The following is a 12,437-nucleotide window of genomic DNA, read 5'->3' on the forward strand; positions in this document are numbered from 1 at the left end:
CTTCCAATAAACGGCGGTGGGACTGCCTAAAAAATTCAAAGGACAAAAGGATGCATGTCAAATGTAGGCCAGGACTTGAAGGCCACCAGTCACTCAGTGTAAGATGTGAAATGTAGAATCTAGACGTGTAAAGTTTAAAACGAACTAACAAACTAAAAGTTTGTCATATGTACTAAACGTTTTTGATCAGTGATTGGGTCTCATACTCAATATATAGGTCAGCATTGGGCAGTCACACGATTGCTTGTCCACACTAATAAAGCGGCCAAATGATATCCACTATATAAAACATTGTCAAAGTATGTTCCTTGCACGTATGTTCACATGCTGTATTGCATGTTACGTGGTCAGTATTGTCTGCTCTGTAGTGTGCCAAGTGCGGGAGTTAGAAGAAAACTCCTCAGCATTTCTAATCTGCGGGCCAGAGGCGAAAGGAGTTGGTGTTTGTGTCCTTTAGAAAGGACCGCAACCTTCTTCAATAAAGCTGCAAGTGCGTAAACATTCTTGCAGAACTAGAGAAGGGTTATCTAGAGTCACCACTTTCGTAACGGACAGATAAGCACTAAACTCCTGCAAGCTTATCCCTGCCTTCACCCAAGTAAGGGTGTTTCAGCATCCCCGACTGCAATGAAACCTACACACTGAAGTGTTTCTCTGCTCGTCATTTTGAGGGTGACAAATGACAGATTTATCACAGGGTAATGCATCGGATGCAAGCTACATCCCCATATTGAAAGATGCGTGTTGTGGAGTGTCAAGGACGAGGATAATGTTACTTACTATCCCTTCCCCCAGTTCAGGTGAAGGCTTCATCTGTACAAACCAATGACCCTTAATGTTCTTCCATCACACCTATGCGAGGGCGTGGTGAAGATTTTTTTTTTTTTTCACGTTCTGAACTCCTTTATTCATAGGCCAATAAACTCTTGTCTGGTGCATGGTAAAGATTAGAGGCCTGCAGTAGTACTGCTACTACAAGGAATACATCCTTCAGAGAGACAACTGTAAGCCAGCATTACTTAGTGGAGAGAAACAAAACAAGCATTTGCAATGCAGTAAGTTTTGCTTTTCTCGAGGTAAAAATATTGGCATTGTAAATTCACAACTGGAATTATCTTGCCATAAATTGGTCAACCATGCCTCACAATTTCCTACCATATAATTCCAGTGTCCCAGCACTTAAAGCACTTCCGTTTACTTTCTTCTTCTATCTTAAACATATAGAATCAACATATAAACCTTTATATCGGAAATAAACTTTTGGCATTAGTGTGTAATGGTCCAAACACCATAAAAAAAGGTATTGGTAAGTCCAGGTTTCAACTAATGAGTTCATGTCTTCATATCAAGGTCATGTTTAAATTAGCATGTCCAGCCAGGACAGTAAATCCAATGGACATTTATTATGAAGTACATAGATGAGACACAAAGCATCAATATGAAGTACATAGATGAGACAAATGTCGACACGTTTTGCCCCTTACGGGTCAGCATTGGTCTCCCATTTCTGTACTTCATAATAAATCTTCATTGGATTTACTGACCTGGCTGGACATGCGAATTTAAACATGACCTTGAAGTAAAAACATGGACTAATTAGTAGAAACATGGGCTTACCAATATCTTGTTGATTGATATACCTACTGAGGTTATTATAAGGGGTCCACATCTCCTTGTAACCCATACTCCCTTTTAACACATAGGGCATTTAGGAACAGTGTTGGACCTTTCTGGTGTGTACATCATAACAAAAATATCATTTGGGAAGGATTGGAGGGTGAAAGGAAAGAGTCAGGATAAAAGATGGCGGACAAGTGGCGTAACGGTGTCATGGGCCCTGGAGTAAGAAAGGAAAACTGTTGGCAGCAAATTCTGTAAGAAAATACAGTAGTAATTGGAGTGACGTCTATAGGGCCCTGGTGACACTGCGCATGTTGTTCCCATTGATAACTAGGCCTCAAAAGAGAAAGGGGATGAAAAGTGAAAGGAATACAACAGGAAGAAAGAGAAGGGGTCTTAACAGTGAGAAACAAGCTCCGTAAGAACCAGGGAAGGATATTTCCCCACAAACGCAGAATAGAAAAACCACTATGAAACTGCGGGTCCGAAGAAGTAACTTGTGGCTTCCACATAGATGGGAAAGAGGGATTTTTGTAGTAAGACATGAATTGGCAGATAAAAGATAACAGAGAAAGGAAAGACTTTAAAAATAAACACACACAACCATGTACACAGAGTCAAAGGAAAGATCACATAAAAGACAAAGAAAGAATGGAGGCAAAAAAAGGGGTAATGAAACTGGGAAAGAAATAACCACATCTGAGGGTTTGAAGGAGGAACTAGCAAGAATATGGAAAGGAGTAGAAACAAACAATTGAAAGTAAGAGCGAAACTTTGTGCGGATTTTAAGAGCTGGAAAGAGAACTGGTGAGAAAGAAAACATTGAGTAAACAAAGTAAAAGGAAAGAACTGAGTGAGATAGGTGGAACAGACCCTCCAAATAAAGATGGCAGTCAAGAATAGATTTAATTGGCTCCCCCATGTCCTCAAACAGAAGTCAGTGTGGAACTGCATGGGGCATTGCAGACCAGCAGGTGATTTAGCAGCGTGTGAACCACCATACAGCAATATTGGTGCGCTTCAGATCGGAGGGGGGGGGGTGAAGAATGGGATATAAACAGAGCTGTGTCCCAGTGCTGGAATAACAAAGGCAGAGGGTGAGGAATGAGAAGCTGAACGCAGTGTATTTCCTGGTATTGGAATAATGGGGCGCTGCAGGTTAGGGTTGAGGTGCACTGACAGTTGTATGTGGGCTGCAGTGCTGGAATAGTAAGGCACACAAGGTCAGTAGTGAGGTAGGTTAATTTGTGCAACCTAGTAATAGCTTCCCAGTGTTGCTGAGCGTTCGCCTGGTGAAGCTGCCAGTGGGGCCCAGTATAGGAGCGGTATTGCCTCCAAACCACAGAAACAAGGAGTCCTGAAGAGCATGCTTGTGAGCCTTAGTACTGATAAGAACTGCACTGAATGTTAGAATTGATAATTCTGGCAGAGGTGTGGTGGTTCCCATCAGCAATTGCGTTGGAATATTAGACTGTCCTGGCTGAGCTGTGTTTTGCTCCTTTGGGTCCAGTATTGGCTTGGCAGTGAGAATGAAGATTAGAATCGTGCTGCTGTAAAGGAACTATGAGAGTGGGGTCTGAATGTAGGAAAGGAAATGACCTTGCCAGAGTAGAACCGAGGTGCAGTGGTGGAGCTGTGCCAGAGGTCCTAGCACTGGAACAGCAGAGTGTACAGAGTAAGCACTGAATTGTTCTGGCAGACGGTGTGTGGGATACAGGCACAGCTATGAGAGTTGGAATGTGTGAACTGAGGTGCAGTGATGAAGCTGTGAGCGGAATCCCAGTAATGATTAGAAGGTGGCAATGTCGAAGGGTTGCAGAGCCCACTTAGAGCTGGGTGCCTAGGCTTTAAGCAATTAAAAGCACCCTTGCTCTCAGCACACAGGCAGGCATATCTGGTAAATAAAGTAGAAGGCAAGGAAGGGAGGGGTCCAGGCAGCTGAGAGAGCGTTCAAGAGAGCCCACAAACAACAAATGTGGCCAAGATAACAGCCTGATTTATAGCGTTGTGTACAGCTAAGCTCAGATGAAGAATGTTCTACAAATAAAGGAAGCTTCCCTTGAAAGGAGCAGGAAACCAAGTATATAAAAAATAAAAATAAAAATAAAAAAAAGTATTTTTCAGACCAGATAAACACGGGAAAGCATAACTATATAGTAGTAGGTCCCTGCTCCCACAGACATGACTGACCACTAGCAAGGATTTTTAATTGACACAAACAAACAAAATAGCTGGAAGCCAACAGAAGTATACAAGAGGTCATACACTTAACCTAAAAAAGGGTAAGAGAAGGGCAACCTAGTTATCTTATCCCATTACCAAAACAACCCATTGTTTGATCATGTGCTCTTCAACTGTCGGCTATGGAACAGTGTTCATGAAGATCAGTCCACGCCCTAAAGGATAGCCAAGCTTCTACTCAGTGACATGGTGCCCAAGTGCTACCTACCATCTGAGAATTATGGTACATGGTAGTGTAAGGATGCACTACGTTTGACACCATCCATCATTCAACAACCTGTTATCTTGGATTCTTTATTAGCAATAGGAATCACCGACTAGAGTGCCAAATGGTTGCCCCCCTGAGGATGCAGTACGAGGCTCCGAGAGCTTCCAGAATAATCAAATATCAAGGCCATTTACAAACCACATTGTGGCAGCGTTCAGGCTTCTGAAAATGATATACATTATTACTGTCTCATGACATACTTCTAAGAGTTAACTTGGCGCAGATATGGCATGATCTATACTGAATTACCTTTCGAACAAACAAGCTTGCCAATAAAAATTGTGCATGACCAGGTCATTGACCGGCCAAGGACCTCCTCCTCAAGCAGAGCTATGCTGGCAGCAAACCATACCTATTCAATGGGTCAGACCTTTAAGTACAAATCTATTAGGACTAACTTAATATGCAAGGCAATAGGCAAAATAGTTTCTATGGAAGACAGAGCATCCAAATAAATTTATGTAGGGGGGGGCTTAACAGTAGACAAATTGCTTGCACGCGAGACGCCAGCAGTGTCAGATCTCTTTCCGACGTAAGAAAAGACCATTTCATGCAGAAGATTCCTGTGGGACTTGTTACATCTGGTTCCGAGACTACAGGGCAACAGACTGGTTTTCCATTCGGGGCAACGTCCTAAGTTATTCAACACAATTTTGTCTAGTCATATGATTAGCTTAAACAGGCTCCATGGGGATGTTCTGGATTGATCGGGTCATTGTGGGGGCCGGCAATGTGTGCAGCACTGTACCACGCAAGGCTCTCTCCACTCACTATGGAACATAATGTAATTGGTGGATCACCAACAAAGAATGACTTAATCTTAATTTGTTTTACTTTTAAAAAGCAATGAGTTGGGCCCGACTAGGCCCCACCAATAACAGCCTCAAACTGCAATAAGACTCTGGATAAATAAAATCCATCTGTAATTGTTTGCCATATATGGTAATGGTCAAGAGGCAACTAGGCACTCCAATGCACACCTAAGAAGCAGCTTTTACAGTGAAGAAAACAGTAAATTCACGAAACTCACTTTCAACGTATGGACTTTATTTGAACTGGCCAAGTGTATAGTTAACCCTACATTCACTCTTGACTGGCACCACATCTTAGAGGAGAGATTGTAAACTTAACATGTAATGGGAAAAGAATGTTTGAATGGAATGGCAAAAAAGGAATGAAAATTAAACGAATTTAAGGCAGAACATACAAAATACACTTGCATGGGTACAAAAAAAAAAAATACAAACATACGATTTTACGTATGCGCTCCCACGTGTCGGGCAGCCTTCATGGAGGCAAACAATGCATTACACAATATTTGGAATGACAGTACAATCAAGTCCTCTAAGGCATTGCAGAACTTGGAATGTTGGCTCCACAATACCGACATACTCTGGTTTTCCAGTTTTCTAATCCAGAGTCCAGCACCAGAAGCTACAAAAATGCCATGTAATCTCGGAATTTTCTGTGCAGTTATTCGCCCAGGTGCAAAATGGCAAAAAGTATGTTTAGAAACATTTACGGTGGACGATTGAAGGCCCGGATTCATCATACTCCTGCTTGCTGATCCACATCTGCTGGAAGGTGGACAATGAGGCCAGGATGGAGCCACCGATCCAGACAGAGTACTTGCGCTCTGGCGGGGCAATGATCTGAAAGAAAAATGGAAATCCATTACATAGTTAAATCACTGCGATACCTACGTTTACAACCTAGGAGGTACAGCATACAAAAACCAAAATGTAATACCTATATTAAAAAAAAAAATTACAAAATGAAAGGCCTGTAAACGGGGACAGCAGGTGTGTTCAAAGCATTAATTACGGAGTCTAGTTTGTGGCTTTTGCGATTGTACAGTTTCATGTCAGCTTCTTAAGATGCTAGAATCAAACTACAGGTTGGTGCGACACATTAGCTTAGTGATTTCGAGCTTGTTCTGCCAGCACGCTGATTAATCTGGGTAGATATTCACGGTGGTTAACAAGTATGACCAAGTTCCACGTTCAAGCCGACCTATCCAACATAATCGGTGAACGAACTGAACGTGCAAATTACCTTAAAATGAATACCTATGCAACATTATCCTTTGTCCCTGGGGTTTATACGGTACAGACCCGTAAGGCACACCGGTGTGACAATCCATCTATTTCCCTACAGACTATTTCACACCTGCATCATCTGAACTAGTCAACCCAGTCACAAGCTACACTGATTTTGATAAATAAAATTGCTCAATTACTTCACTTTCCCAAAAGAGAGAAAAAAAAAAAAGAAAAAAAAAGGAGCATTTCTTTACAACGGTTGTTTCGATAGAAAAGTAAACTTCCACATCATTAGCCATTGTATTACAAGCAGTGATGTCAGTATCCAATCACGAGTTTCAGCACTAGTAGTAACAGACCCAGTACCATTATGACAAGTACAGGTATAACTCGTAACAGACATGCTTATAAGAATAATTCTAGTACTGGGGAGGGACTACCTGACTAGTGAGACCCCCCAAAAAATGAATAGGTACAACTTAGTACTAGTTGCAACGCCGTTGGTAATTCAGTGGAGGAGTGGGAGGTACCACATGCAAAGGACTAGTTCAACACTACAACTGACAAGAGTACTTAAAGTCCGAACACATTACCTATTGAGCTTTAGTAAACGTTAGGCATCTAGGAACGGGCAAGAAAACTTTAAATAAAACTGAATTATATAACTCATTAAATTGTTACATTAGTCTGGCTCCTAAAAATAACCAGGATCCATTATTCCAGTTAGAATTCACGTAATGACCTCATCACAATGACAAAGGACCTCGGCACAAGCAAGGCTATCCCCCTTCAGCATTCCTCCATCATCTAAACGTCGGTAGTCATGCCATCTCGTCAGTTAGAGATGGACTCAAAAGGGAACATTAGCAACTCTTAAAAAGACCCGCCATCTCACCTTGATTTTCATTGTGCTTGGTGCCAAGGCAGTGATTTCCTTCTGCATCCTGTCTGCAATTCCTGGGTACATAGTAGAACCACCAGACAGTACTGTATTTGCATACAGATCCTTACGGATATCAACATCACACTTCATGATTGAGTTGTAGGTTGTTTCGTGAATACCACAAGACTCCATACCTGTGGAGAAGTAAAGTAGCTGCTTAAACAGTGTCACCATCAGTTGCTTTACTGCGACAAACGCTAGGCTAGAAGAGATTTCTAAATATAGCTTTGAACAATAGCCTTACCAAGGAAGGATGGCTGGAAGAGCGCCTCTGGACACCTGAATCTCTCATTTCCAATGGTGATCACCTGACCATCAGGCAATTCATAGCTTTTTTCCAGAGAGGATGAGGAAGCAGCAGTGGCCATTTCTTGCTCGAAGTCCAGGGCGACGTAGCAGAGCTTCTCCTTGAGATCACGCACAATTTCTCTTTCAGCTGTGGTTGTGAAGCTGTAGCCCCTCTCGGTCAGGATCTTCATGAGGTAGTCTGTCAGGTCACGACCAGCCAAGTCAAGACGCAGGATGGCATGAGGCAGGGCATAACCTTCATAGATGGGCACCGTGTGGGTGACACCATCACCAGAATCCATCACAATACCAGTGGTACGACCAGAGGCATACAAGGACAGCACAGCCTGGATGGCCACATACATGGCTGGGGTGTTGAAAGTCTCAAACATGATCTGTAATCAAGATTATGCATAAGTTATTGTTTGCCTTCTAGGTTTGGCATTTTGAAATTATGAGGACGGGTGAAGGGATGCAATTGACTGAGCAAAGGTGCTTTCAATGATTGCACAAAATGACAACATTAAAATGTTTGTTAGTCAACAGAAATGGGCAGATGCTGAAAAGCCGCCTTCCCGTCAATCAATAACTAGAGTAATATTCCCAAACAAGGTAACAAGCTCAGAGTTAGTAGACAGGTCTTCAAGGTTAAATGATAGAATTAAATTACGACTCTGGTTAAACCAGTCAGAATTCCAATAAAAGACTGATATGGCTTGGTTGGCAGCAGGTAAAGAACCACACAGGAAGAATGAAACAAAGTGAGATAGGAAGAGACAAATACAGAGCATTCGTTTCAAGTAGGTCCTGACCTGGGTCATCTTTTCTCTGTTGGCTTTGGGATTCAAGGGGGCCTCTGTTAGCAGAACAGGGTGCTCTTCCGGTGCAACACGGAGCTCGTTGTAGAAGGTGTGGTGCCAGATCTTCTCCATATCGTCCCAGTTGGTTACAATACCATGTTCTATGGGGTACTTCAGGGTTAAGATACCCCTCTTGCTCTGAGCTTCATCACCAACGTAGCTGTCTTTCTGTCCCATGCCAACCATCACACCCTGAAGTCAAAAAGTACCATTGGGAAAATATTTTAGATACCTTCCTATACAGATAATTAACATTTGAGACACCCCAAATCATTTGGTACACCCATGTGCATCACAAGTGAGGACCGTCAGCAAATCTGAGCGGCAAGGGTGGGAAATTACCTGATAGGGAAGAAGTATGGTTAGGTAGGTGATATTGCCTATATCCATAGTAGGCCTGGCAACAGGACCTGTATGGACAGGAGTAATTGTTACAGGCTACCAAACTAAATTGGCTAGCTCTACACCTGAAGGCACTACATATTAAAGTTAAAGCTCAGATCGTGAGCTCTGGTTTTATAGATCGGTAATGTGCCACCTTGGGAGACAGCTTTGAGTCTAACTTCGCTCTACACGCCCATCCCTTAACTGATCTATGCAAAAGTTATCTACACTTACCTGATGTCTTGGGCGCCCCACGATGGATGGGAAGACAGCACGTGGCGCATCATCTCCAGCAAAGCCAGCTTTGCACATACCGGATCCATTGTCGACCACAAGTGCGGCAATATCCTCATCCATTCTTCTGGAAAGATAACAAAATAAATAATCTGGCATCTATGAAAAGAGGCTGCAGCAGAGTTACAGTTCAGTTTGGGCGGGTCTTCAGGCAGGTATACACAAACAACGAACTTCAGACAAAGTTGAAAAAGTGTAGTGTACCTCACCGCTTACATCCCACTTCTTTAAGCACATGCACCACGAAGAACCCAATAACTAGGGACAGTGGGTGGAATTATGTAGTTGTGCGGCTGCAGCGATTTTCACATTCATACAGGTTTGCAGCTTTTACCACACAATCCATCATCTGCAGATTTAACCAAAATATTTTTTTCAACTCAAACGGTTCAAACGTTACTTAAAATGCAGTGACGTGTTGCCACGCAGTGGAAGGCCCCTTGCAAAGCCCTTGTTGCTTACTGCTATATTTTGGTGTTAAACTACTACAAATGAGGTGCGACCAACACCCACACAGCATCACCAAATTAAAAAAATAAAAATAATGAAGTAATACTATTGCGAAATGTGCATATGCCACATGTTTTTGCTGCATAAATTTCGCAACCGTGAAGCACAATATGGGGTTTTCCTGCTACATAATTCTAGTGCCCCTCCTATTAACTGAGGAGTTTGTTCGATCATTGCCATGTGCCGAGCAAGAGCACAGAGCAGGGAATTACATGAAAATTTTAAGTCCCACTGCATATATGGTAATTAATAGGCACGCGACTATTCTGAGCTTTAAGTTCACTAAAATGTGATGATATAAACTGTGGCAGATTCACACAAAAGGCAAACCCGCACAGTACATGTTAAATTAGCTCAATATTTTTTTGCACGGTCTATCTAGGTTTTTTTTTTTTATATAAATGGAAGTTCTCGCGAAAAAGTACTTGGGAGTTATAGCTCTTTGATTTCAAAGAAGATAAAATCGAGATGTTCTTTTCCATAGCATGTGACAAACCGATTCTATTAAGTATGAGCATTGTTGACAGACCAGAGTCCACCCGTAAAAGCCTCAAGATTTTTTTATTTTTTTTTTAAACTGACAGCTCCACCTTCTCTTGCTGCTCAATTCCCTATTTTCACAGAAACTGAAATTAACCACCACGGCATTTGTACGGTGGGACCATCTACTGCTGCACTCAAGTACAATACTTGATTAGCACCAATATGGATGGGATTGTCAGGTTGAGTCATCGCCGCGCACAGCTCCCCTTTTAATACCCAGGTTGGCCACCAGAGGGCTTGTGGATTGCAACAGATTCGAGACAAAAGGAAGCCTCTGCAGCAGCCTCATTATTGCCATAAAAGGTAACGGTTGGAGCGAGCTGCTGGCAGGCAGCAGGGGCGTGGTGAACAGGAAGCGTTCAGTGGCACTGACTAAGAGGGGATGGTTGGGAGAAGTGATTGATTTCCAGCACAGATAAAATCAGTTTGCAGACTTTCAGAGTACTGTGAAACCATAATTTGGGGAGATTGCACATGCCTCCATGCTTTAGCTCGACCAACCAAGTAGCATCTACATACAAGGCATGTGGAACGTAAAAACACTTTTACAAATGCCCCACAGAACGGTATACTTTGAATGGGTCAACCAGAAAGAGAAATAACCGCCCACTCAAAATATAAATTCGATTGAAACGGATTTCATGGTGGGGCTTTTTTTTTAGAAAATTAAGAGCTTTTTGTAGCCGGAAGTATTCCACACCCTCGCTGTTGCATTGTGCACTCGCCCCTTTTAGGCTCCAAGGTGGTCACACAAGGGAGCAAAGGGACGTCCTAGTTTACAGTTGAGCACTTCGACCACAAAACGTGCCGTAGTCTAAACGGACTAATGCGTTTTTGATCTTTGGTAAGGTACAACCCACTCGGCAGGCTTTTAGCGAAGCGCTAAATCGATGACATTCGAAAGGCGGGATATAGAGGACCTTTCAGTCGAGGTAAAATATATATAAAAATAAAGATCACCGACAACGCCCCACTAACGTAAGAGTTCCGTTTTCTCCTCAAGTCACACAATGAATTAAGGTGTGATCTGAAGTTGTTCTGCTTTACACAACACAATATGCGGATTGTCTACAGAAATAGCTGACAGACGATTTTCACATCCTGGTTTCTTCGCCCCTAAACGTACAATGCCATTGCGCCATTTTCTTGGCCCTTCTGCGTCAGCCGTTGTATTTTCAATGGCAGCTAGAAGAACGCGCGCTTGAGGGAGCCGCAGAGCGGTCTATAGGAACGCTGGGAAGTGTAGTTCAGCCACAGACGTCATACCACTCAATTCAAGGCACAAGGCAAGGGCGTGGAACTATAACACCCAGGGATGTCTGGGTACAAGACTGGGCAGGACAAAATCGACATAATGTCTAAACAGGCTATCTTGAGTGTTTGGAAAATCAAACCTGCATCCACCGTCGTGCGTTCGCTGAGCGCCCCCAAGAGGCACGGGCGCAAACTATAGAGAACACCGCTAACCCCAGAAATAGAAATAACGGATTATACGAAATGGCGCTCCCCGACTCATCGTGCATTTCCTCCCACAATGGTAGTTTTCATACGGGTGGTACTTGTAGCAGAACATTTACGGGAGAACAATATAAACAATTACGTGAGGAAAATGTAAGACAAGCAAGTGAACGACGTATGATAATTTCCTTCAACAAAATGCAAATAACACATCTATGTTAAATATAATCATATACTAAGACCGTTCGCGCTTCTCCGGGCGCAGCGAGGTAAAACGCTAAAAACGGAGACAAAAGTCTATTCCTACCTTCTTTACGTTGCAGAGCAGTAACCAAGTGATGAAATAAGTGGCTGAAGCACACCAGGGTGATGGAGCTCAGAGTGACACAAAGCTCCTTGTTCGCAGGGTTTTATACTGCTGCTCTGAACACCCCCCTGGTGCACAGCAAGAGAATGGACAAGCGAGGCAAAGACCACCAGAGCCCTGAGTCACCCGGCATGAACACTAAAGAAGGACGTTGAGAGTAGAGCCACCGCCTTTTCCACACCTCAGATATCCGGGAAACAAGTGGACATGTTGGAATGGCCCTGTTTGTTACAGAGGTTCAATAAATGATACAAGAAACTATAACTACTGAACCTAAACAAAATAAATATGTAAAGTAAGAGATATAATTTTATTTTTATTTTGTTATGAATGCATAAGAAAACACCTAACGCGATTACCTATTGAAGCGAAGTAACCAGTTACTTAACTCAGGAATACATTTTAGGAAGAAACATAAATTGGACCCTTAACTTGTATGCTTTACAAGAAGTCGCCTTTTGTGACTTTTGAACTGTCGTCACTCAAAAATAGTATAATTAAAGTGACCGGATGAAGACTGGCTTTTCTTTCCTGTCTCTAGTTCCCTTTAACGACCATTTTATACCTCAGTTGTCTTTTTATGTGTTACAGGCGTCGTGGAGAAAAAAAGCAAACACGA

At 42.6% G+C, this 12,437-nt stretch overlaps 1 protein-coding gene across 2 annotated transcripts; it reads right to left on the minus strand.

Moving 5' to 3' along the window:
• Nucleotides 1–5,155: 5,155 nt before the first annotated feature.
• LOC138261237 (actin, cytoplasmic 1-like) lies at nucleotides 5,156–11,913 on the minus strand. Of its 2 annotated transcripts, none has more exons than XM_069210003.1 (6): nucleotides 11,759–11,913; nucleotides 8,881–9,007; nucleotides 8,215–8,454; nucleotides 7,359–7,797; nucleotides 7,067–7,248; nucleotides 5,156–5,781 (listed from the first exon to the last, which is right to left on the minus strand). In XM_069210003.1, exons 2-6 carry the CDS (start codon nucleotides 9,001–9,003, stop codon nucleotides 5,638–5,640), a joined length of 1,128 nt encoding a protein of 375 aa, XP_069066104.1. In that variant the 5' UTR covers nucleotides 9,004–9,007; nucleotides 11,759–11,913; the 3' UTR covers nucleotides 5,156–5,637. The 2 variants fall into 2 exon arrangements, with proteins under 2 accessions (XP_069066104.1, XP_069066105.1); XM_069210004.1 differs by having other exon boundaries at nucleotides 8,881–9,004; nucleotides 11,759–11,894.
• Nucleotides 11,914–12,437: the final 524 nt, after the last annotated feature.

This window comes from Pleurodeles waltl, chromosome 10, assembly GCF_031143425.1.
Source record: "Pleurodeles waltl isolate 20211129_DDA chromosome 10, aPleWal1.hap1.20221129, whole genome shotgun sequence".
Taxonomy (NCBI): Eukaryota; Metazoa; Chordata; class Amphibia; order Caudata; family Salamandridae; genus Pleurodeles; species Pleurodeles waltl.

Excerpts from the sequence above, each read along its gene's own strand:
- LOC138261237 (XM_069210003.1), bottom strand. The coding sequence starts at position 9,003 with ATGGATGAGGATATTGCCGCACTTGTGGTCGACAATGGATCCGGTATG. Across the intron at positions 8,455-8,880 it reads TGGGGCGCCCAAGACATCAG|GGTGTGATGGTTGGCATGGG; the intron begins GTAAGTGTAGAT and ends TTTTGACTTCAG. Across the intron at positions 7,249-7,358 it reads CTTCCAGCCATCCTTCCTTG|GTATGGAGTCTTGTGGTATT; the intron begins GTAAGGCTATTG and ends ACTTCTCCACAG.